Below are 23,182 nucleotides of genomic sequence, written 5' to 3' on the forward strand. Positions count from 1 at the left end.
TCTCCAGCACCACAGCTCAAAGGTATCATTGTAATTAACTCCCTGTTTAGGAATGAGTGTTTGGAAAATCAATACCATTTGCAAACTTTCACTCAAGTAAAAAATGGAAGAAACAAACAGTAAAGAAAACTCAGTGTGAGGAACAACTATTGGTCTCCTAATCCAGAGCAAAGAATGAAGACAATCAAGGGCGGGTGGAGGGGGATGAATTCAAAGGACTAATGGATGACTCAGACCTCTGCTTTCCTGAACCCTGAGACTAGAAGAAGTAGATGGTGCCCAGCTACCACCACCAACTGCTGTGAAAAAGGATCACCTTAGAAGGTCCTGGGGAAAGTGGGAGAAAAACCATAGATCAAAACTCAAGATTGTCAAATAGGTCAGCATGACGGGTCTGATAAAACCAGTGGAACTCCAAAGACTATGGCCCTAAGCTACCCTTCAAGCCTGGGACTATGGCCCTAAGCTACCCTTCAAGCCTGGAACTGAGCCCAGCCCCATGGCTCAATTTTCAGGCAAACAATAGATGGAGTGATGCTAGACCAAAGAGGAAGCATTTGAACAAGGGCAAAGTTCAGAATCCAGGAAAGAGTAGGATGGAGTGGGGAAGGGACAGAAAAGGGAAATGAGAGAGGTGGGACTGAACTCAGTGGCGTGGAGCACAATGAATATAACTTATTAAATGCAAACCTTCATTCAAATCACACACATACACACCCCTTAGATAAGACAGACTGGGGTGCATGTGACCAATCCTGGAGTCTTGGCCTTACACTTCCCTTAAGTTGAATGTTAGAATAAATCTGCAATGAATGTTAAAAGCAAAACAAAAATAAACCTTGTGAGGAAGTTCAGGGAGCTCTGTTGGCTTAGTGATAAGGAGTTGTGCTGCCACCCGAAAGGCAGGTGTTTCGAACCCTGGTATTTGTGAGAAAGGCAGGCAGTGTCCTCCTGAGCAATTAACTGCCTCTGAAAACCTGCTGGAGGGTGAGCTAATTTCAATTCAATGGTACATAAGTCCAACAGGGGAAGTTCTGCTCTTTTAAACTGGGTGTAATATTTTATCACTTTCCCTCATTAACCACAAATCCAATACAATCTTAAATGCATATTCAGTTGACATTAGCATAAGCAGCAGGATTTTACCTTTCTTTTTTTTATTTTATTTTATTATTTTTGTGTGCGTGTACCATCAAATCAGATCTGACTGGTACAGGAGGAGATTGCCCCTCCTTCCCCAGCAGAGCATCTAGTGGATTCAAACCGTGCACCTCTGGGATTGTAGTTGCAGCTTCTTGCCACTAGGCCACCAGAGCTCCCCTAGGATTTTACCTTTCAGTGGAGGTCATTCTCTAACATGTTTATGCTCACACGTCCTGGTCCTGGTCTGGCATTCCAGCACCGATCTAACTACTGACACATCCTGCCGTCTTTGCCTGCCTGGGTTTATATACACTGGCCCCCTCGCTGACATGCCTTGATTTTTCTTCCCCAGTGAACATATTGTTTAACTTTCAGATCCCCTAACCCTAGCCACTGCTCTCTGGCTTAATCATGACTACAGACTACAAGAGATTCGCTGCACTGCAATCCCAGAGGTACGTGGTTCGAATCCTCCAGATGCTCTCTCTGCTGGAGAAGGAGGGGCAATCTCCTGTACCAGTCAGATCCAATTTGATGACACACACACACACAAAACAATAAAATTTTTAAAAAATTTTAAAAAAGCGCTTCAAGGGTCTTAATATCAGGTATGGGTTCAGCACAAAGGGGATGACTAGAAATATTTTTAAATTAGTGCATATATTTTTTGCCCAAGGAACTCCTCATCACCCTTCAAGACCCCGTGCCTTAGGCAAAGTCCTCCCTACCCCCCTAAATTCCTCCCAACCAGAGTTCCTCTAGCTGGCCCAACTCTGACTCCACATCCTTGGACGAGGGGCTCCTCAGAGACCAGATACATGGCTGAGGCCTCTCAGGGGACCCAGCACAGCACAGGCCAAGGGGGAGTTTTCTGACTTGTCAAAATGACTCACAGCCTCCTGAAGAGTTTATTTACGTAGTTTCAGTTGAGCACCATTCTCAGAAGGGCGTAATTCTTGCCCTGGAGTGGGATTTTGAGTCGGGGCTTCATGGGATATGTAGGAGTTATTCGGGTTCTGAGAGCAGGGGATCAGAAAGATGGAGGCAGCCCATTCGCATGGCCGTCACTGGAAACAGACTTCCCTCGGAGGCCTGGGCCCAATTTGGCAGATATCTGGCTTCTCGCCCTGGAAAGGATGGCTGTGAGTTAATGTCCTCGAAGGAGACCCACCATGCGTCCACCAAATCCCACTGCCCTCTGCTCAGCTTACCTGGTACAACTGGCAGACAAGGCTCAGAAGGTGGTCATGATCATCCATAGGTTTCTGCACAAAGCAAGACAGGTCACAGGCACAGTTCCAAGTGCCCCAACTCATGTACCCTGGATCCTGACTCCCAGATCCACCGCCTTGGAGTTGGATCTAATTTATACCAGCTCTCTATTGAGTCCCAAGGTGGTAAACCTTTACTGGAGGAGCTAAGTCCATTTTCTTTCTCTGAGGAGCTGGTGGATTTGAACTGGCTGCCTAATATGCTATGGAGCTCCTGAGGTCCTGGTCCCAAAGGGACTACAAATGCGCCCCAGCTTGGCCGCTGCCTCCCAGCCCAGTGGGCATTTTCATCTCCATGGTCCTGGCCCCACACGAGAGCGACAGGGCTCTTACCCCATTGACGACGACCCAGGGCACATACTGGTGGGGCGGCTGCAAGGCATCCGTCAGCTGGGCATTGACGTGCATGAGCTGTGTGCCACGGTCCCCCATTGCACACTCCAGGATGGTGTCTGGGGACATCTCTGGGGCGTAGATTTGTAAGCACTGTGGGTGCAGGAGGGCGGGTAAGTAGGGCAGGCATTGCTTCAGCTTCCTCCCTGTTATCGCCTGATCAGCCTGCCATCGGCCCCTCAGCCGAGAGAAGTTGGGAGGCATGCTCCCCAGTATGCAAAGATGCCCTCAGACAGTGGATGCTTAGCGCACCTCAATGGGAACCCCCACCCTCTTTGATCTCTGTCCTGAGTCCTGACCAGCGGTCCTGGACTTTCCTCAGAGCTGCCGTACATGCTGTTTCCTCCACCGGGGGGGACACCTTCCTCCTTTTCCAGCACCTGCTAAAGGCCCCTCTCCTTGAGAGCTTCCTCCTCTGTCCTGCGCTCCCCAGCCCCATTCTGACCCCACAGGGTTGAGATGTCTCAAGGTGAGGCCTCATGGGCAGCCCCAGGTTTGGATTTTTGGTTTGTTTCCCCCCCCCCATTATCTTATTGTGGTGAATATCTATCTATATATCTTTATATCTATATCTGTATATTTAAACAGCAAGCTGGATATCTGATGAGTAAATACAAGATTGGGACAGATGAGTTATTCCTTTGGGAACTGTTATTCACAAGCCCTTGGGAAAACAGGCAGTCAGGTCCTACCATCTTCTTATGTATGCCACAGGCCGCTCATTTGTGTCCTTGCAAACTCCTATTCATCTGTTTAAGCTCAGCTCGAATACCCAATCCCTCCTCCAGGAAGCCCTCTCTGATAACTCATGCTCCCAAGTGACGCTCATCCTCTGATTCCCTCTGAGAGTTGAAGGCTTTGAGGCAGGAGGCCATTTTCCTGGAGCGCGATAGCAGGACGTGAACTCGGGTCAGCCATGGTCTCTGGTGCCTGCCCCCTTCTAGTGTAGACAGAGGAATGTGCTCACCGGTTGCAGGTTTTTTTCCATGTCATCCATTTCCTCCAGGCAGACGATGGTCAGAAAGGCCAGGATCTTATCCAGCTTGTCCAGCAGGCAGGCCTGAGGATTGAGGTCAGGCAAAGACATGAGGGGCAGCGTCGCTGGTGTTCACACCGACATGGTAATGGTGGTGAGATTGAACGGGAGAGGCCCCTGAGGCAGAAGCTCCAATGCCCGCCCCCAGGCCCACTCACCTCCACCTTGTTGAGCATGCATTCACGCTCTCCATGCTGACACGTGAACTGCCACGAGCCGCTGACGTTTTGCTCCTGCAAAGCAGTAGAGCAAGGGGCGTCTGGCTGGATGTCTGGATGCACACCTCCCTCCCTTACTTGGTAAGCCCAGCACCCACACACCTGAGCATTCCCGTAAGGCACCAGCGTGACGTTAAGGATCTCCTCGACCATTAGCCAAGTGGGGAAGAGCTCCCTGATAAGGAATCCCCGGCAGCCACCGCACAGAGACTCATAGTAGAGACTGACGCTGACAGGCGGTGCGTCAGGGTTCTTGGTGGGCACCTTTGGGCACAGGACGCCAGCCTACAGGGAGCAGAGGGCATGAGGTGGAAGAGCTCAGGGTGGCCCCTTCCTTCTCTGAGCCCACTTGGTTCCCATGTGGAAAGGGAGCGGCAAACAGGTGGCTCTATCCCATGCCCTCCTTCCAGACCTAGCTGGGGGAACTCGGAGGCCTTCTGTGCTCCTGCCCCCTAAAGCTCCAAACCAGTGGCTGTAGAGTTACAGTAAACCCATGTGTTATAATATAGGCCACCTCCGGGAACACCCCTTCCCTCCACCCTCAGGGTTCAGGCAGGCCAAGCTGCAGCAGGGACAGGCAGAGGGGGCCCAGCATCACAGCAGAGCAGCACAGTGGAAATACAGCTTCGCCATGGTTTTCTTGGTGGCAACCATTCCCCAACCCCTCCTTGGATGTAATCTTGATGGAAGCAAGATTACCAGGTCTTTCTTTCACGGCACTACTGGGTAGGTTCAAGTTGCCAACCTTTAGGTTAGGAGTCTAGCGCCAACTGCTTGCATCACCACCCAGGGGACCAGTGGTGTTGCTAAACCTCCCTAAATCTCAGTTCTGCATGAACAGATGGGCACACGCGTGTAAACAGTAGGCACTTAATCTATGCACGACCTTTGCTTTTCTCTAGGCCCTCTGGCTGCAGCCCCCTGGTGTGAGGGCTGCACGTGGTTAAAAGTCCTCACACACAATTCTGGGCACCACCCTCAACCCCGCCTTTTTGCAGGTGCATACTACAGGAACCTAATTATGCACATCTCTGCCACTTCACCCCCAGAGCCTCGGCGAGCTGGTTCCTTGTTTACTCCCATTCCCAATGGGCCCATGGGAACCCCTCCCAAGCCAGACTGCACAGGGGCAGCGCCTCCTATGTGGGTAGTGATGGATGCAGAGGGGAATGGGGGGGGCGGACGGTGGACAGCTGGTGGATGCGGGCTGCCGGCCAGTCCCTGGACTTCTGTGGTGTCTGCTCCCTTCTCTGCAGAACCGCGAGGAACCCTTTCCGGCCAGAATGCACAGAGTCAGAGCCATCTACATGCGGGTGGTCGGGGGGTGGGTCGGGGGAGGCTGCTTGGCCGGTCGGGGATCCAGGGGAGGCTCCTTGGGTCCCTCCCCAGAGGCACACAGTGGGCACTCAAGTGTAGCCTCAGGCAGGGCTGATGCGGACGCGGTAGGGGGACAGGACAGGGAAGTGAAACTTCCATGAGGGTGTGGGGTGCGGCAGTGGGGTGGTGGGGACGCCTCCCCCCCCACCACAGGAGCCTGGGAGCGAGGAGGCGCCGTGGCCCCAGGACAGGCCTGTCGCTTCCCGGTCTCTACCTTGCAGGCCGCTGCCACCTTGGTGGACTCTCCCGCTGAGGACGCACGCGACACCGCGAGGATCTCCAGCAGCGGTAGCAACAGGAGGGGAGCAAAGTTCATCGCGGCGGGAAGATGGGGTGGAAATGCGGGGGCCTGGGAGGGAGCTGCCTTTTAACTGCGCGGAGGCCCGCCCTCGCCACGCCCACCAGACGCCACGCCTCCCAGGGCTCTTCTGGTTGAGGCGAATGTTCAGTCTCGCGTCCGTGGCTCTACTGCTGTTTCCCCCTCTCTGAACCAGGACTCCCCTCTCGCAGATCCCCCTGCCCTTCTCCTTCTCTTGGCCCAATGATCCCCTGGCCCCTCTGGGAGCCATCGCCGGTGCTACTTTCAGGAACGGCCCTACCACTGGCCATCAGATGTCTGTCTGGGTCCCAAGTCACGGGCACTATCGCTGTAGGGTCTCATTCCGTCCTCATCCTTCCCGCTCGCCAGGAAATCAGCTTTCCTCAGTCATAAGACGCCTGAGACTTGAGCACCTTGAGTGGAGGTGGGTGGAGACTTAAGGGACAGCGAGAGACAAAGATCCCCAAGATATGAGGGGACCCACGGCCAGAGTGAATACCTGGACCCTAGTTGGGGGTGGGGGTGGGGGCAGTGGGTATAGTCCAGTTCCTTCCTTCTCCCTGTCCCCGGTCCTTCTCACCCTCCCTCTCCTCTGATCTTTTATCCACTTCCTGTCCCTTGTGACCCTACCGCCAAGATTCCACAGCCCCCACCTCTCTTCCCTCCCGTAAGGCTGACTCAGGCTTGGTCGCAGCTGGGCTGGAAAGCAGAAGCCAGAAAGCAAGGCTCCTCACTTCCCTAGAGAACCCCCAATCCAGCTAAGGGAAAAGAGGAAGGTTGGTTCCTCCTATCTTCCCTGAACTGAGAAGAATATGGGCCGTGGTCCTGGTGGTGGGATAGCTTGTTTTGTCTAAGGGGGAAGGAGTGATGGGGTAAGATGCAGACTCATAGGCCAACCAGTTTGAGTTTGGCTCTACTGTCTGCTGGGACCTCAGGCAAGAAACTGGAGCCTCAGCTTTTCTCTCTGTAAAGTGGGGAGAAGACAGAGAAATAAAACTACCCTGAGGTGGTCCAGAGGAATCTGGACAGGGGCTGTCCACAGGACACACAGACAACGGAAGAACCTCGGAAAAGGTCTGGAGGCAGGTGTGTTGGGGAAGTAACAGACCTTTAGATTTTTGCCGGTCACAGGGCCAGGCACGAGGCGGAATGGGACACGCAGCTGCTCTGGGCCTCCCCCTGCTTGGTTCTGAGGAAACCAGAGCTAGCGTTTCTACACAGGTAGCAGCAACAGCTTCGGAGCTGGGGTTTCCCTGAGAGTAGGGGCTGGCCGTCCTGCACCTGCATGCCAGCTCTCCCACAAGCTCAGGTCCCCTTGGAAGCCTCCCATAGACTTGCACCCATAGTTTGCCTTTAGATGGGTGTTGCTGTAGAATTAACCATCAGTGTAAATGGCATGCTTCTGCAGTGCACACCTCACAGTGTTTATAACTCTAGAATGTAGTGCCCACCTGCTGCGGGCACAACCCATTTTATTAAACCTTCAGAGGGTCCCCGGGGAGAGCGGTAAGTAAACAGACCAGAAAGGACAGTAGTTTTCCCCAGGGCACACAGCTGGTGGTTGAAAGAAGATGGAGAAGGGGCCTCAGGCTGGCTGGCGACAAGCTTTATTCTGGGTCCTCTATGTGGGAGCAAACACAAAAAAACCCAAACCAACTCATTGCTGTTAAATCTGAACGGATTTGTAGCTGACACTCCAGCGCGTTTTCAGAGGCTGGAAATCGTGTGGGAAATTGCCCATCTTTCTCCCGTAGAGCAAGTGGTGGATTTGAACAGTCCACCTCTGGTTTTTGGCAGCTCTACTTACCCACTAGGTGACCAGAGCAGAACTAGTACTTAGTTTATCTTTGAGCACCTCCTGACCAAGAATATGATAGGGGCGGAGGTCAGGACAGCTCCAGGCCTCTGAGGCCAAGCTGGGGACTCTCCTGTCCCCAAGTGCAGAGGCAACTTGTTCCTTGTTCTTTACTCCTGTCCTACATAGTTGGGCCTTGAGAGGCCTGTCTGGTAAGAGGGTAAAAAGGACAGACAGACTGGGCTGAGGGATAGGGCCCTGAGGGAAAAAGACTGGGGGGGGGGGGTGGAAGGAGTGATTAGAGTCCAGGTGGAGGGTGCTGCACCCACCTGACCCAGCTTGGTGTCTCTTAGGACCCTATGATGGTGATGGAAGTCACAAGACAGGTGCAAAGTGATGGAGTCACAGGGCCAGGGGACTCAAATGCTGAAGTCCTGGTGTTGTAACTCTGATGAAGATATGGAGGAGTTAGTGAGAGTGTGAGGGCCTCTCTCAATTACGATGGGGGGAGGTGAGTTTGAAGGCCTGTGGACAGTTGGGTGGAGTCTAGGGTCCCCTGGGCTCAGGGTTTGGGTCTCTTCTGTGATCCCCCCCCCGAGCGAGTCTGTCATTTCCCTGGGCCCTGTGCTAACCATGGTGTGTGTGCACCCTCAACCATGGGGGTCCCACCAGGCCCATCCCACTCCCAAAGCAGCAACAAAGACCCACTGCAAGTGCAATACAACGGTTCCAGAGCTTTATTTGTGGCAATGCCAATGTACCGTACAAAATGTACCTTCCTGGGCTGACAGCATAAAAAACCAGGATGCTTGTCCCAAAAGAAGAGAAAAAGAGAGGGCTCGACTGCCGAGGAAAAGTAAAATTGAAACATGATAAAAGAAGCAGGCCGGAGTCACGCTTGGTGGGCAGCGTTTTGGCCACAGCCTGCGGCAGCGGAGCCTCCAGGGGCCAGGCTGGGTGGGCCCGGTGCCCGAGTTTTATTTTTAATGATTTTCAGGGCAGGAGGGGATTTCTTGACATTGCTCCCCTCGTAGGGGAAAAAACTCAGCGGCAGGTTTCACTTCAGGGTTTGGAAGGGAAGTTGGGGTCCGTGGGGCGGGTCCCGCCCGGCCCCAAATATCACAGCAGAGGCTCCTGGAAGTGGCCGTGCGAGGTTCCTTCCTGCCCGGCCCCGGGTCTATGGCTTAAAAATCAGGGTGCCCGAGCTGGGGCCGCGCAGCCCAGGGGCCTCTGTAAACAGGGCAGGCGCAGCCAGGAGGGATCTCGGGGACCCCAGGGGCCTACACTGGGCAGGGCAGGGGATCAGGTGGCCAGAACCATGGGAGGGCAGTGTCCGTGGGGAGTTAGGGAAGGGGTACAGGACCCCCAATACAGAGATAGGGAGAGAGTTAGAGAAAAAGAGGTAGAGAGAGACAATGACAAAGATACCCAGAAGGGAAAAGAAAGAAAGACGGGAAGAGACACAGGAGAGAGACAGTTGAAAAAGAGAAAGATGAAGGGAGGACAGACAGACAAACAGAGACAGACAAGAGACTCAAGAGACACCGGGAGAAGGAAAGATGGGAAGAGACGGATTTGCTGGAGACAGAGACTCAGATAGACTAAGAGAGGTCAGTAGACTGAGAACGCCAGAGAAGAGGAAGCGGAGGCCGGGCTGTGCGGGTCTGCAGCCCTGTCCCAGCCTCTGTGGGTGGGTGACCTGTGGCAGCCCTGCCAGGTGCCAGGCCGTCAGCGGTTGGCAGGCGGAGGCCCAGGCCCTGGGGCACGCACAGGGTGGGCCAGCGTGACGGCCAGCGCGTCGTTGTGCTGCACCAGCGAGGCGTGCTGGTAGTGCAGCACCAGCTCCTTGAGGGACCCGTACAGGTTGTAGGGCTCTGCAAAGCCGAAGCCGGTGGCCGTGCGGTAGATGACACAGTGCTTGGTGTCGCCGTCCACCCTGTGGGCAGGGGCCAGGCGACATGTCACGTGGTGTCCTCGGCTCCCTGGGTTCCGCCCTCCTGCCAGCTAGCCCTGGTCACCCATTCTCCATGGGACCCCATTTCTCGACTAGACCCCGTCCCAGCTGCCTCCTTTTCCCAGGTCCCAGTAGGTGCCCCAGGAAAGTCAAAGCAGGGAGTGAAGAGACCCCCCCCGCGGGCCCTCTCCCCCAGCACTTACACCACAGAGCAGGCGTAGCAGCCCCGCTGACTGCTCTCTCGGATGAGGAAGGTGCCGTCTCGCTTGCCGCTCAGCATCTCCTCGGCCTGCGTGCGGTTGATCTTGCCCACGTACCATGTCCGTTCCTCATGGTGGGGGAGGTCGTCTTCATCCTCCATCAGAGAATACTGGCTGTGTGGGCAGTGGGGTGGGGGTCAGAGATGGCAGGCAGATGGACGTGGCCACTCAACCACCAGCAGTTGAGGTCTCCCTGTTGCCTGTACAACTTTTCTTCCCTGGTGAACTCCTATGCACGCCCTCAAAACCCATCAGCAATGCTGCCTCCTCAAGGAAGACCTCCCTGCCTCCCAGCAGTTGGTCACTTACTCCTCAGTCTCGTTTTTAATCCCCAGCCACTCATTGATTTTCTTTTGCCGGGCACCTTTCTGGTTGAGCCACCTGAGGAGAAGAAAAGGAAAGTTGAGCGAACGTCCCTTTTGCTAATGGAGAAATCGAGACTACAGCAGAGGCAGGGCAGAGGCAGGCCAAAGCCCTTGGTCATCTAGCAAGCCTGGCCTGAGAAAGGGGCTAATCTAAGAGGGCTGTTCTGGATGTAATACCCCCAGTGGCCACATGGGGGCACGCGTCACATAGACAAAAGCAGTTGAACCTTGGTAGGTTCCCAAAGCCTTGCAGACTCAGTTGGCCGTGGGTGGAGCCTCGCATCCTCTCTGAACTCGGGGAGCCAGTCAGGAACACGCAGGACCCGACAAGACTTTTGCAAGAGAGACTCAGTCTTGGCATGGCTGAGCAGGAAACTTCAGAAAAAATATTGAAGGATATAAACTCGGCACCCAGCAGGTGTATATAAACAGCGTGGGTTTTGGGGAGCCCCTTGCTTTCAAGAGTTAAGGAAGGGCAGGTCAGGCTAACTGCAGGGCTCCTGGAAGGGATGCACTCACAGCAGGTACTGGTCTCGGATCTTGCGCAGCTGCATGAGGTCGGGCTTGAGGCTGTTCATGCGTTTGTCGATCTCCCGGTTGTCGGAGGCCTGAGCCCGCAGCTCCTGCTCCAGCTTCGTGCGGCTCTCGTGGATCTCAGCGATGCGGGACTTGAGCCGTTCGGAGTTCAGCAGGATCCTGTGGGAGGGCAGCTCCCTTAAGGACACGCTCTTGTACCCAACTCCATAATTCCGGCCTCGAAACTGTGTGATTCCCCGTGACGACTCCTTTCTGGCGAACTCCTATTCACCCGTCAAAGCCCGTTCCTTTCCTTCCCCTCCCGGACTCACCGCTGCATCTCCTTCTCGTTGCCCTCCCGCCGGAAGCGCTCCAGATATTCTTTGCTGCACTTCTCCTGCGTCTGGCCCTGCTCCTCGAAGATCTTGATGGTCTCGTTGAAGGCCTCGATTGCAGTGCGCTTCATCTGCAGCTCCTGGAGGAGGGGGTGGATCTCAACATCTCCTGGGGCTTCCCCACCAGCACCCCAAAAAGGGTGACACTTAACTCATTAGCTCCAAGACGTGGAGTTGACTCATTGCTCTCTTTCCAGTGGGTTTTCAGAGGCTGTAAATCTCATGGGGTGGCATCCACTTCCTAAATAACATGCCTCCAGAAAGTCTATGAACTCTGGTGTCGATAGATGTAGAGGGGCTTCAGGCCTTTTGTTCATTGAGTCCCGCCCCACTCGAGGGCAATCAACACCACCACCACCAAATCTCATAGGAGGAGACTGTCTTTTTCCTGTGGAGCTGCTGATGGATTTGAACCATCAGAGAAGTCCAGCCTTTGAGCTAAAAATGCAACTCCCTACTGACTACGTCACCAGAGCTCCCTGAGGGGTGAAAGAAGACTCCATTTCTGCCAAGCAGCCTCTACTCAAGCTGTTCCTCATTCTTCTGACTCCTGCTACATCCAACAAACTGCTACTGAGCCTTCAAGACCCCCGATCCCCAAGCCTCCTTCCCTCCTTTGAGAACCCATGAATATTTCAACCTGCGGCCCTGCTGAGAATTAACAATAAATCCAGTACTTTCTACACTGAGGGTGCACATCTCTCGTGACTGACGTGGTTAGACACCTCATCCCCTCAGAGCCTCCAATGACCTGCTAGTAAAGAAGGGACAAGTCACACTGTGTACTGCTGCAGGGACCAAAGTGATTCCTAGCCCAGGATGGGGCATCAATCTGAGGCCGGTGCATCTTGGGGAATTTATGAACAGGCCCCTCAAGTGGTAAAGCCTGGCCCTTTCCTGTGAACACTGCCCCTATGCTGACCCCTCACTAGATTATTCTCATCTCTTTGAATCATGTCCCCAGCTAAAGGGAATGGAGAGGTCATCAAGACCTCTATTTTATAAGGGATGTGAGAAGTGCAAGTGGTTTGAGGCTGACAATTTAAAAATTGATGGTTCAAATCCACCCACTGACATCATGGAAGAAAGGCCTGGCAAGCAAGAATCTATAAACTTCAGACAAGTAAACCTATTCTATTCTATTCCCATGAAATGGAATGGATGCAATGGTAACAAGTGTAGCTTTATAAAGAGTATAAAATGTAGTTCCACTTTATAGATGTGGAAACTGAGGTCCAATCTCACCCTTAGATTGCTCAAGAACTTATGGTACAATTTCCACCATATATATTTATTGACAGACTTTATAGCTGCCTCTACTATTGGTGGGGGCATTAGGTAAATCTGCTGACAGGGACCTTTCCAGAGTACTGGAAAATACCAACAGTCTAGAGACTAAGGTGCACCTGATTCAGCCCATGGTCTTTGCAATTCCTTGCTATGCATCAGAGAGCTAGACAATGACTAAGGATGGCAGAAGAAGAATGAATGCCTTTGAGTTATGGTGCTGGAGAAGAGTCTTGAACATACCATGGACTGCCAAGAAAACAAACAGATATGTCTTGGAGATGGTGAAACCAAGTTTCTCCTTGGAGGCTAGGATTTTGAAGCCCCATCTCACAAACTTTGGCCAGATGGCCAGGAGATCCTTGGAGAAGGACATCCTGCTCAGAAGGGTGGAGGGACAGCGCAGAAGAAGAAAACCCCAGATGAGATGGACTGATACAGTAACTTGGGCAATGGGGGTTGGTGTGACAGTCAGTGAGACTGGCTCAGGATAGGGCAGGGCTCTGATACACAGGGTCGCTATGAGTCGCAGGAGAATTGACGGCACATAATAACTATTGGTGCCTGGCTCTGTGACCTAGCAGTTGGCATGTGTACCCACAGCCTCATTGGCCTTCGTGCCTCCGTCTCCTTGGGGGTACCTGAGAGGTACGGGTGTACTCCTCGTAGAGCTGGTCATACTCTCGGCTCTTGTCCTGGTACTGCTGGTGGTAAACCTTCAGCTGGGCGCCCACCGCCTCCACACTGTCCTCCTTGACTACCTGGTCCTGGGGGTAGCCAGAGATGTCAGAGGGGAGACCCAGGCCTAGTCTGGGCCAGGCAACCCCCTTTTGGGCTCCCATCCCTGGCTCAGACCTGCTGGTACTTGGACACGGGGTACAGGAGCCGCGTGTCCAGCTTGGCATTGTACTGGGCCAGTGACTCGTGGCGGTAGTGGGTGATGAGGTCCACCACCGAGCAGAAGGTGAGTGGCTCTGAGAAGCCATAGTGGCCGTCACGGTGGAACACTTTGATGAGCTTGTTGTTGCCGCCTTTCCTGAAGGGTAGAGGAGTACCAGTACTCAGACAGACCCCAAGGCTGACTCCCAGGTGCCCACCAGGACCCGGGTCCCCTGACTGTGACATTCTGTATATCCCAAACCCTATATAGTCCTTCTGATCAGATGCCCTCCCACTTGCTTCCATGAACTTTGACCCGGGGTCTTGTGGAAAGGGTAGGCCCTCACCTGAGGGTCAATGTGTACTCCCCCTGGATCTTGCTCGATGCATCTCGGACCAGGAAGGTCCCGTCAGGCGTGTCCCGGAGTTTCTCATTCACCTCCTCCCTGCCAAAGAGACTCAGGATCAGCCCGCTGGAGACACTGCCTGCCCCTCGAAACTCCAGCTTCACCCACAGTTCTCCCAGGAGCCTCAGCAGCGCTGCGCTCTTACCTGGAGATGTCCCCCCAGTACCACTCAGCATCCTGCAGGGAAGGCGGGCTGCCCCCATTGGCCAGGCCCCCAGGGGTTGGCTTGGCCTTGGAAGGTTTAGGTGGCAGTGCTGGGACACAGGAAGAGAAATGCACACTGAGTACTGAGGGTCCCCTGTGGTCAAGCCCCTTGTAACCAGGCGGACTGACAAAGGCAGGGCCTATTCTCCCGGCATGTCCTCCCTCCTTCTGTGGTGGGGTGTGTCACCTGGGGGCACGACCTCTTGTTCCTCCAGATGCTCCTGAAGCAGCTTCTCCACCAGCTTCACTGGGAAGTCCGGGCCGGGGCTGGGCTCCGACCTGGGGGGTGGGAGGTTCAGGGTGACGTGTGTACACACGACTGTGTGTGAGCCTGAACATGAGGGAGTGGCACGAGCCAACTCGTGCTTATGTGTAGGTGATCGATGCTCAATTACATTCACAGAATATAACCAGAACTGGGGTGGGGTGATTGAAAGTGAGGGTACAGTAGTATTGGCTACGAGAGATCCTGAGTGAGGCAACTGGGGGGGCTCCCGGGGTGAGGAGCCTCATCCGCGTTCCTCTCACCTGTCTAGGGCCCTCAGACCTAGCGAGGAGCCCCATCCACACACAGGGGTGACATTCACCCCTTTTTATTTTTTTTATTAAATTTTATTAATTTTAATGAACATTTAGAGATTTGGGTTTTGTTTTTTTTCCCCTTCACCCTCCAACATATTTTACTGATTGTGACACCAATTGGCACTCTTTTTCACCGCTAGGTTAGATTTGGGGTTTTCATACATTCATTGTGGCACTATTATTCACCCCCTTTCTTAATACTTGGATCCAAGCCCCGCCCCCTCGTCGAGCCCTGTCCTCTGGCGCATGCGCCATGCCTCACCCGTCCAGCGCAACCCCCGGCTGCGGCGAGGGTGGTGGCGCGTGCAGCAGCAGCAGCAGCAGCGGCCCGAAGGTGGCGGCCAGGGCGCGGATGGCGGGGCCTGGCGCTGGGGTGCGGCGGGCCATGCGGCCCAGGTGCTGCAGCAGGAAGCGCAGCGTGAGTGCGTGATGCAGGGGCAGCACAGGTGGCTCCAGCGCTGGCCCCACGGGCCCCGCAGACTCTGCTGAAAGAATGTGGGTGCCTTGTAATGCACTGCGGCCTGCGCCTGCCCACCCCCGGCCCCTCCCCAGTGGTGGCTGGCCAGTGCCTTCCCAATCACGCATCTCCCAGGGCGCCCCACACGGCTCACCCCGCAGGGCCCGGAAGGCTTCAGCCGCAGCCTCAGATGTCACCAGTGGCCCTGGAAGCGCCAGAAGGAAGCCCTTGACACCGTCTGACAGGGCCACCACGTCCCACTGCTCCACGTCACTTAGGGACCAGTCTGCAAGGCAAGGGCACACATCCAGATGTTCCTGGGTCACCACTAGGCCATCGGAGGCAGAATCCTTCCCTCTTTGGCCTGCTGATGTCCGGCTTACCTGTGCGTGGGGCAGGTAGGTCTGGCCTGTAGACGGAGTCACTGTCCAGTCCTGGGTGAATGGGACAGAGGGTCATCAGAAAGACTTGGGATCAAACCGTGTCCCCAAGTATCCAAACTGTCCAACTGAGACCCTCAAGTCCCTGTCTCATTTTTTTTAATCTAGAAATAGATGGGGAGAAGGGAACTTGCCAGAGGGCTAAGTAGGGTGTCCACATTCCCTTTTCCCTGTGGGGTCACTCATCTCCCTATTCACAAAGGGGCCCAGAGCCTTTTAGGCCTGGAGAAGGGATTCTTCCTGCACTGACTGAACCTGGCAACCCTGTGAGGGGCTGAACTGCCCATCACCTGAGGTATGCAAGCAGAACTGGGGGGGGGGGGGCTGGTCTGTGGCTGAGGCTCACCTGTCCGTTCAACAGCCTCCACAAGCTTCACCAGAATTGGGGGTGCGGCCTCAGGAGGAGAGAACTGCTCGTGTAGGTCAGGGAGTGTGAGGCCTGGAAGGAGGGGGTGAAGGATGGAGGTGAAGTGCTGGCAGGGCCTGGCCCCTCTCTCTGCACCCCCAGAGTCATTAGCTGGGGTGGCTGCTGAGAGGCTATGGCTTGGGCAAGCAGCTGGGGAGGCCAGAAGGTCCTGGCTGGAGGGCTGAAGGCTGAGTCGGCTGGCATTTGTGTCCTGGGTGGAAACATCAGGACTTTACACCACTTCAGAAACCAGGGGTGATGGGTTGTATACCCTCAAAAATATACCCACATCCTGATGCCTGGTACCTACGGATGTGATCGTCTTTGGAAAGAAGAGTGTTTGAGATGATAACGAAGCTGCTATGGTGTGCCAATGCTAACTCATCGTGACCCCCAGCGACAGAGAACTGCCTCTTAGGGTTTCTTGGTGTAGTGTGTAACATGTCAGGCAGCTAACTGAAAGGTCGGAGGTTCAATTCTACCAGCTGCTCTGTAGGAGCAAGACGGGCCATCTCCTCCTGTAAAGATGTATCACCATGGAAGCTCAATGGAGGTTTGTGAGGAGAATCAATCAACTCTCCCAAGGCAGGGGCAGTGGAATCCTTATGGGAGATCACCAGGCCTTTTCTCTAAGGAGCAGCTGGTAGATCTGAACCGATGACCTTTTGGTTAGCGGCCTAACGCTTTACCATTGAGCCATTAGGGCTCTTTGTAATTTAGTTCACTCACTCATTGCTTTCAAGTCAGAACTGACTCATAGCTGACCCTCCAGCGAGCTTTTGGAAGCTGTAAATTACACACAGGAAGCTCTGGTGGTTTAGTGGTAAGGAGGTGTGCTGCCAACTCAAAGGTACATGGTTCAAATCCACCCAGATGCTCCTTAAGAGAAAGAGAGGCAATTTCCTCCTGTGTGATTTACTGCCTCTGAAAAGCCGTGGGAGGGTCAGCTGTGAGCTGGTTTCTGATGGTACACACCACCACCAAACTGGACAGAAGGAGATAGTCTATCTTGGAGTTGAACTATCAGATGCATCATCTCTGGATTAGTTGCTTAACTCCCTGCAGACTACTCTACCTGGAAGCCATACAGATCATCCAGGGTTTAGGGTGGGTCCTAAATGCCATTACCATGTCTTCAGAAGCCCAGAAGACAAGAGAAAGTCATGTGAAGACAGATGTCTTGGAGCACTAAGGTTATAAAGCCAGGACTGCCCCAGGTCACCAGAAGCCAGAAGAGCCAAGGAAGGACCCTCCCCTTTGGGCCTCCTCTTCCTCACAGAGAGAATATCTTCCTGCTGTTGGACTCGGCCCTGTTTTTTTGGCACTTTGTCATGGCAGCCCCAGGAGACTCACTTAACAGGGTTTGGGCTCTGCCAGGGCCCAGGACTCTGGCACTGAACCTGCCCATTCTTGACCTCAGCTTCCTCAACTGAGAAATGGGTTGATGAAATGATCTGTCCTTCTTTGCAGGAAAAACAAAGGAATTGAAGAAGAAAATATCCCTATGGGCCTAAACACTTTTCCCTCTTTTCCAAGTTGTTTGTTTTTTAAAAAGTATTCTGCACTCCCTTTCTAAGCCACTGAACTTGCTCCCAGTGGCCAAGTGGTCCCAGGCCCCCCTTCTAAGCCACTGATCGGGTTCCCAGTGGCCAGGTGGTCCCCCCCACCCCCAGCCAGGAAGGCCCTTCCCGCCCTGGTGTCCTGGAGCCTCTGCCTCTATCACCACTAGATACGGCTCTGGCCCTCAGCGGGGACGCCCTGGCATGCAGCAGGGGCAAGCTGGGGCCTGCGGGGCCTCCTGAGCGATGGGCCAGGTGGAGACTTAAGCTGGAGGAGGGCCCGGCTATGTAGAAAATGCCAGAAAAAACAGTGAAGAAAACCCAACCCAGGGTGAAGGGGATAGTGGATAGGGGTGGGGATTAGACATTTAACACTGAATCTGTGACCAGTTTGCCAACTGGTGGGGAGGTCCCAGCAGAAGAGTGGTCACCTCTATATTACAGAAGGGACAACCCTCTGGTTATTTCTACGTGGGGGCTCTGCCTTAGTTCCCCGCGTGGGAACAAACAGTAGGGACATGAGTAGACTCAGCTTGTCCTCAGAATCCAGAGCAACAGGCATGAAGGGACCAGTCCTGTGGTTTCCAGATGAGGAAACTGAGGCCAGAGTGGGTGGGTTTGGGTAGGGTCATGTGGTCCTGGAAGGCTGGGAGGGCAGGCCGGGTAGCCGCCTCGCGTGGGACAGCATGCGGTGGCTGGACCTCGGCCAGGCTGGGGAGGGAGGCGGCTGTTACCAGGGACAGAGGCAGATTCTGGCCAGGAGCCCAGATGGGGCCTCCTGCTCCTCGGGCCGAGGCGGGATACAGGCCCGGGCCCTGGAGACACCAGATGCCGAGCTGCTTGGAGCCCCTGATCTGCCCTGAGCCAGGAACTCTAGCCCAACCTCTCTGGGCATGAGCGTCCCTCATGCACAAAGACGGGCTGCTCTCAGTGCCTCGCAGGCCGCTGGAACACTGAGGGACCCTTGGGCACCTCTTCCTTCTGCTCTGTGCACAGGCCTCATGGGTCAGACCAGGCTCAGCACCGGTCAGCCTCCTCTTCTCACCCAGGCCTCAGTTTCCCCAGCTAGAACCCATACTTCCTGCCTGGCACATGGCAAAGTTTCAGCATGTGCTTAGGAACAACAAGCAGGGGTAGTTAAGGGTCTCTCCAGAGGGACATGGGGTCCTCACAGTCCACCACGCTTCACCATCTTCTCATTTTAGGAACAAGAGTAACAAAGAGAATTCCTGGATGGACAGGGTCTGTGAACTGAAGACGGAAACTAGACCTCTGAATCCAACCCTACGCTCAATGAATTCTACACCCCTCCCACAATCCCTGAGGCCCAGTTCCATGCTCTTCCCACAAGCCCTCAGGTCCAGCTACTGCTGCCTCTACTTCCTCATTCCACTCCCCATCGTGGGGGCCTTCTGCCATTCTATCCCACTTCACAGCCTTCACCCTGGCAGCTCCAGAACATTCCACCCAGCTCCCCGCAGGAATGGCTCTATCCTCATCATGTGCTGTCCCCAACCCCGTTCGTTATTCCTTAAGCCAGTTCTGTGAAGGCAGGGCCAGGCCTATGTCCACTGCTGGCCCCTAATCCCTGAATTGGGCCCAGTCCATAATGTACGTGCCATCAACACATGTCCAATGACTGAATGGATGTCAGCTAAGTCTTCCCCGAGAGGGGTATCGCGGCCTCAACAGCAAGAAGAGGCTGACGGAGTCCCCAGGCATGACCCTGTATCAGATGGCCACTCACCTGGCTCAGGGGGCCCATCTCGGGGCCGGGCAGGCAGTGGCCGAGGACCCCGCAGTCGGGGGCCAGGCCGGGCCAGGGCCACGGGCCCCAGGAACTCCACATAGGTGCCAGGGAAGTCACCACGCTGCCGTGTGCGCTCATTAACGCCGGGCATCCAGCCCACGGTCTGTGGGCAGCGCTCGCCACCCTCGGCCACACCCAGCGCCTGCAGGGCTGCCCGGCTCACCACCAACACATCCCCAGGCAGCAGCTCCAGGTCTTCGGGCCGCTCCCGGCGAAATGGGTACAGTGCTCGGTACTGGAAGCCCTCAGCACCTGCCATGGCCGGGTGAGGTGGTGTCCAGACAGTCAGGTGGCTGCTGGGGGCCCTCCTGACCCCATGGGCCGTGGGAGGGGCCGGCAGGAGGGTCCCCTGGGCTGGCTTAGGGTACTTAGACCCCTGTGTCCGCCATGAACTTGAAGGAGTGGAAATAAAACTCTGAGGTCAGGTGAGGCCAGGTGGGCTGCTTTATGCCTCCCTTTCCACCATGATGCCCCGACCCTGACCAGGGTCCCTCCTTGCTGTGTCCACCATCAGTTGACAGGTGGGTGGGATCTGTGCTGTTTCCGCTCACTCTGCTGCCAAATGCTCCATCAGCTGGAGGGGCCGGGAGAGGTCACTCACTCCCTCGTGTGGGAGGCCATCAGCACCCAAGGCTGGGGCTCTTCCGAGGGAGCCAAGTGCACAGGCAGCCACCATGCTCGGCCAAGGGCTCAGACCTATGGGAGGAAGGCAGGGTGGAGTCAGCTGGGCTCAGACCCTTCCTGCCTCAACTCTGAGAGGGGTCCAAGTTCGTCCCTTCCCTTCTCTGGGCCTGAGTTTCTCTATTTGTAAAATGGGGGCAAGAGTAGCCCCCGTCAAAGTATTTAGGAAACGACCCAGGACACAAAGCCCTTGTGAGATGAAGAAACCAAGGCTGAGACTACAGAGGCCTTCCTCAGGGCCAAGAAGAAAGCAAGATTCAAACCCAGATTGGCCTGACTATAAGTCAGCATAAGAAATGAACGGGTCAAAAAAAGAAAAGAAAAGAAAGAAATGAACGGGTTAGGCACATGGTCCGAAAGTTCTGTACAATGAGAGTGAGCAGGGCTGCAGGGGTGTGGGAGGCGTTCAGGGAAGTCCAAAAGGGCGACTGGGAGAACTGAGCTCAAAAGGAGGCAGCAGGTATGCAGAGCAAAGGGGAAGGAGGTCCTGGCAGAGACCCCTACAGGTAAGCCTAGAGGTGAGTCCACACTGGTGGATTGTGGGCCTCTCTGCAGGGAAGGAGTGAGTTGGGGGAGCCCGCCTCCAGCTTGCTTCAATACAGGGAGTGTCTAGCAGGTTGTTCAAAACGTGCAGGGGTGGGGTAGGCAGCCTCAAGGCAGATGGCAGAGGTGTACTGTAGCTGCCAGGTGTGGGCGATCACCCCAGGCTCACCCCAGTCTCAGGAAGAGTGGAACAGATAGACTACCCTGCAGAGAGTTGGAAGGAGAAGGGCTAGGGGGTGGGGGGTGTCCAGGGAAGGCAGGGTTCTCAGTGAAAGCTGGGAAGGTGCACCAGGCAGAGGACTTGTTCATGCAAAAGCACAGTGGAGGGAAGCCGTTTGCCAGGAGTTCAGGGAGGGCTGGTGAGAGTGAGGAGTCCGCCCATTAAAGTCTTGAGTGCCAGGTGAAGGCCCAGCGCTAGGCGGCCAGGAGTCCCAGATGTCTAGCAAAGAGCAAGGGCTCCTTGTTCCCCAGGGCCCAAGGTACCTGCTCTCTGGACCCTGTCACTTTTATGCCACAGGTGGGGAAACTGAGACCCAGCGAGGGGACATGCAAGAAAGGGCCTGTCGTAGCTTGCCTGGGATCCTAGTGTGCAGATGTTTGCACAGCACTAGGTGTGCGCGACCCGAATCAGACTGGGGGAGGCGGGTCGCACAACTGTCTAAGGCGCGGGCGGGGTCGGTGCGCGCTCACGCGTGGACAGATACACACTCGGGGCCTTCGTGGACCGGAAGTGGAGTCGACCCCTGACTTCTCGTCCCCATTTTATTCCACACAATAACCGGGAGCCCCTCGTTACTGCTCGGTGTCCCCAGCACAGACAGGGCCAACCTCAGTAGGGGCTGCGGCTTTAGGAGCCTATGTCTACCTGGAGCCCCGAGTTGCACCCCGCGTCCCCGGGAAGACTGCACTGCAGCCGAGTCAAGCCGAGCCCTGAGTCCCATGCGGCTCCCCTTCCATGAGGCCCCCCCAGTTTCCGCGGGGCTCGATCCAGTCCAGCGCTCCGTCCTGACCTCCAGCGAGCCCCACATTCGGTGCACCCTTATTCTCGCACCTACCTTGTACGACAATCGGTCGGACTCACCTGGTCGTGTTGCTGCCGCCTCCGCCGCAGCCGTCACGCCGAGCTGAACCCGCCCCGTGGCTCGACCGCGGCCGCCACCGTCGCCGCAGCAGCTGCCGCCGCGGTTCCGAGCGGACGGGCCCGCCCCCAGCGGAAATGGCCCAGCGCGTTCGGGTCCCGCGGGTGAGCCGAAGCGGAGCCGGAGACCGGGGATACCCGACTACTTCCGGAGAAAGCCGAAGTGCTCCCCCGGGAGAGCCGAGTAGTTCCGAAAGTAGCCGAATGCTTCGAGTAGCTCCAATAACCTTACGTTGGGCTCCGCCAGGTTTAGAAACACCCGAGCCACTCCGGAAAAAACCGAGCGTATTCCCGCGGGAATGGTGGTCTAGAGGGGCTGTCAAAACAGCCGACTGTTTCCGAAAATAGCCGAGATCTATCAAGCCTGGCCGATGAGGCTTCGGGTTCGGCTGAGCGAGGTTTAGACACACCCGAGCAATTCCGGAGGTGGCCGAGTTCGTTTCGGCTGAACAGAGTGTGATCGGTTCTAGGAGCGGAGGCATATCTAGGGTATGGCGGGTGCAGATGTGCCCCGGCTGCCTTTTGAGGAGGGGCGCCATTGAGCACTTTCTATATACCATTCATTTCCATTGTCAGCAATTTAAAACGAATTGCCAAAGCCACTACTTTCCATACATACGCCTCTGCGCGGGGATTTGAGTCCAGAGAGCCCAGCCAGCTTCCACAAATTGCCTAAGCGTGGACGGCTCCAGATGGCGGTGAGGCAGCCCGGTGGTGCAGGGAACAGAAGTGGGGAAGGGGCCCGCCCTAACGAGTGGATCTTTCCGGAAATAGCCGAACAAGCTCGCGTCTGAGGAGCAGCAAGTTGAAGGCGTTTCTATGGCAGCGGAGAGCGCCCGGAAGCCGCCCATGGACCTGGAACCGATGCTACCCATTTGTTTCTGGCAACAGTTAGGGGGTGAGGAGTGTGCCTAGAAGGTTTGCAACACCGGAAGTAGCCAAGTGTTCTGGATAGGTTGGGTTCGATTGAAGTTTTAGGGCACAAAGGATTTCTTTTATACAGCCCAGGGTCCCTGGGACCTGTTTTAGAGGGAGGTGGGGACCAGGGGACATATAAATGTCTAACTCCCGAGTAGCCTTCCTGACACCTCAGTTGGCCCATTAGGGAGCATCAGAGTTTTACTGCACTGCGATGGGAAAGTCTGCTGTTAGGGACATCTCCAAAGTACTGAAGAGCAATGGTGTCTCTCTGGAGACTAAGGTGCCTCTGATACAGGCCATGGTCTTTGAAATCACTTGTAATGCGTCAGAATTGGACAATGACTAGGGAGGATAGAAGGAGAACTGATGCCTTTGAGCTGTGGTGCTGGAGAAGAGTATTGAGGGTACCATGGACAGAAAACAGGTTCATCCTAGAGAGGGTTAAACTGGGCGGCTCCTTGGAGGCAAGGATTCTGAGGCTCCGTCTAACATACTTTGGACATGTTGTAAGGAGGTACCAGTCCTTGGAGAGGGACATCATGCTTGGGAAGGTGGAAGGACAGCACAAGAGAAGGCTCTCTAGGAGGTGGATTGATTTGGTGACTGGGGTAATCAGGATGGGTGTATCGGAGACAGTGCGACTGGCACAGGATAGAGCAGAGTTTAGGGCTGTCGTACATAGGGTCTCTAGGAGTTGCAAGTGACTCGACTGCACAAAACAACAGCAAGGAGAGGGTTAGAGATGAGGGGCTGGCTCCATGCTCATCTTGCTGAGCTAAGGGGTGGTTTTCATCCCACCATTCTTCCCGTTTCCCTCCCTCCACAC

General features: G+C 55.1%; 2 protein-coding genes across 2 annotated transcripts; both read right to left on the reverse strand.

Moving 5' to 3' along the window:
- Nucleotides 1-2,207: 2,207 nt before the first annotated feature.
- LOC102872003 (gamma-interferon-inducible-lysosomal thiol reductase-like) lies at nucleotides 2,208-9,867 on the reverse strand. Its single transcript, XM_006885984.1, has 9 exons — nucleotides 9,710-9,867; nucleotides 9,323-9,488; nucleotides 5,587-5,787; nucleotides 4,164-4,346; nucleotides 4,002-4,076; nucleotides 3,775-3,867; nucleotides 2,748-2,900; nucleotides 2,355-2,408; nucleotides 2,208-2,270 (listed from the first exon to the last, which is right to left on the reverse strand). The coding sequence occupies exons 1-9, from the start codon at nucleotides 9,865-9,867 to the stop codon at nucleotides 2,208-2,210; spliced, it is 1,146 nt and encodes a 381-aa protein (XP_006886046.1).
- A 204-nt stretch (nucleotides 9,868-10,071) lies between these two features.
- PIK3R2 (phosphoinositide-3-kinase, regulatory subunit 2 (beta)) lies at nucleotides 10,072-19,332 on the reverse strand. The gene is made up of 13 exons (XM_006885886.1): nucleotides 19,011-19,332; nucleotides 15,645-15,737; nucleotides 15,242-15,292; nucleotides 15,013-15,144; nucleotides 14,664-14,883; nucleotides 14,007-14,098; nucleotides 13,761-13,869; nucleotides 13,556-13,654; nucleotides 13,185-13,365; nucleotides 12,971-13,096; nucleotides 10,980-11,122; nucleotides 10,651-10,827; nucleotides 10,072-10,147 (listed from the first exon to the last, which is right to left on the reverse strand). The coding sequence occupies exons 1-13, from the start codon at nucleotides 19,330-19,332 to the stop codon at nucleotides 10,072-10,074; spliced, it is 1,821 nt and encodes a 606-aa protein (XP_006885948.1).
- Nucleotides 19,333-23,182: the final 3,850 nt, after the last annotated feature.

Source organism: Elephantulus edwardii, unplaced genomic scaffold (genome assembly GCF_000299155.1).
Source record: "Elephantulus edwardii isolate Elephantulus edwardi_28Jun2011 unplaced genomic scaffold, EleEdw1.0 scaffold00045, whole genome shotgun sequence".
Taxonomy (NCBI): domain Eukaryota; kingdom Metazoa; phylum Chordata; class Mammalia; order Macroscelidea; family Macroscelididae; genus Elephantulus; species Elephantulus edwardii.

Excerpts from the sequence above, each read along its gene's own strand:
- LOC102872003 (XM_006885984.1), bottom strand. The coding sequence starts at position 9,867 with ATGGAGGATGAAGACGACCTCCCCCACCATGAGGAACGGACATGGTAC. Across the intron at positions 2,409-2,747 it reads CCTGGGTCGTCGTCAATGGG|AAACCTATGGATGATCATGA; the intron begins GTAAGAGCCCTG and ends TGCTTTGTGCAG. Across the intron at positions 2,271-2,354 it reads TTGTCTGCCAGTTGTACCAG|GGCGAGAAGCCAGATATCTG; the intron begins GTAAGCTGAGCA and ends CATCCTTTCCAG.
- PIK3R2 (XM_006885886.1), bottom strand. The coding sequence starts at position 19,332 with ATGGCAGGTGCTGAGGGCTTCCAGTACCGAGCACTGTACCCATTTCGC. Across the intron at positions 15,738-19,010 it reads AGATGGGCCCCCTGAGCCAG|GCCTCACACTCCCTGACCTA; the intron begins GTGAGTGGCCAT and ends CCCTCCTTCCAG. Across the intron at positions 11,123-12,970 it reads AGTACACCCGTACCTCTCAG|GAGCTGCAGATGAAGCGCAC; the intron begins GTACCCCCAAGG and ends CCCCTCCTCCAG.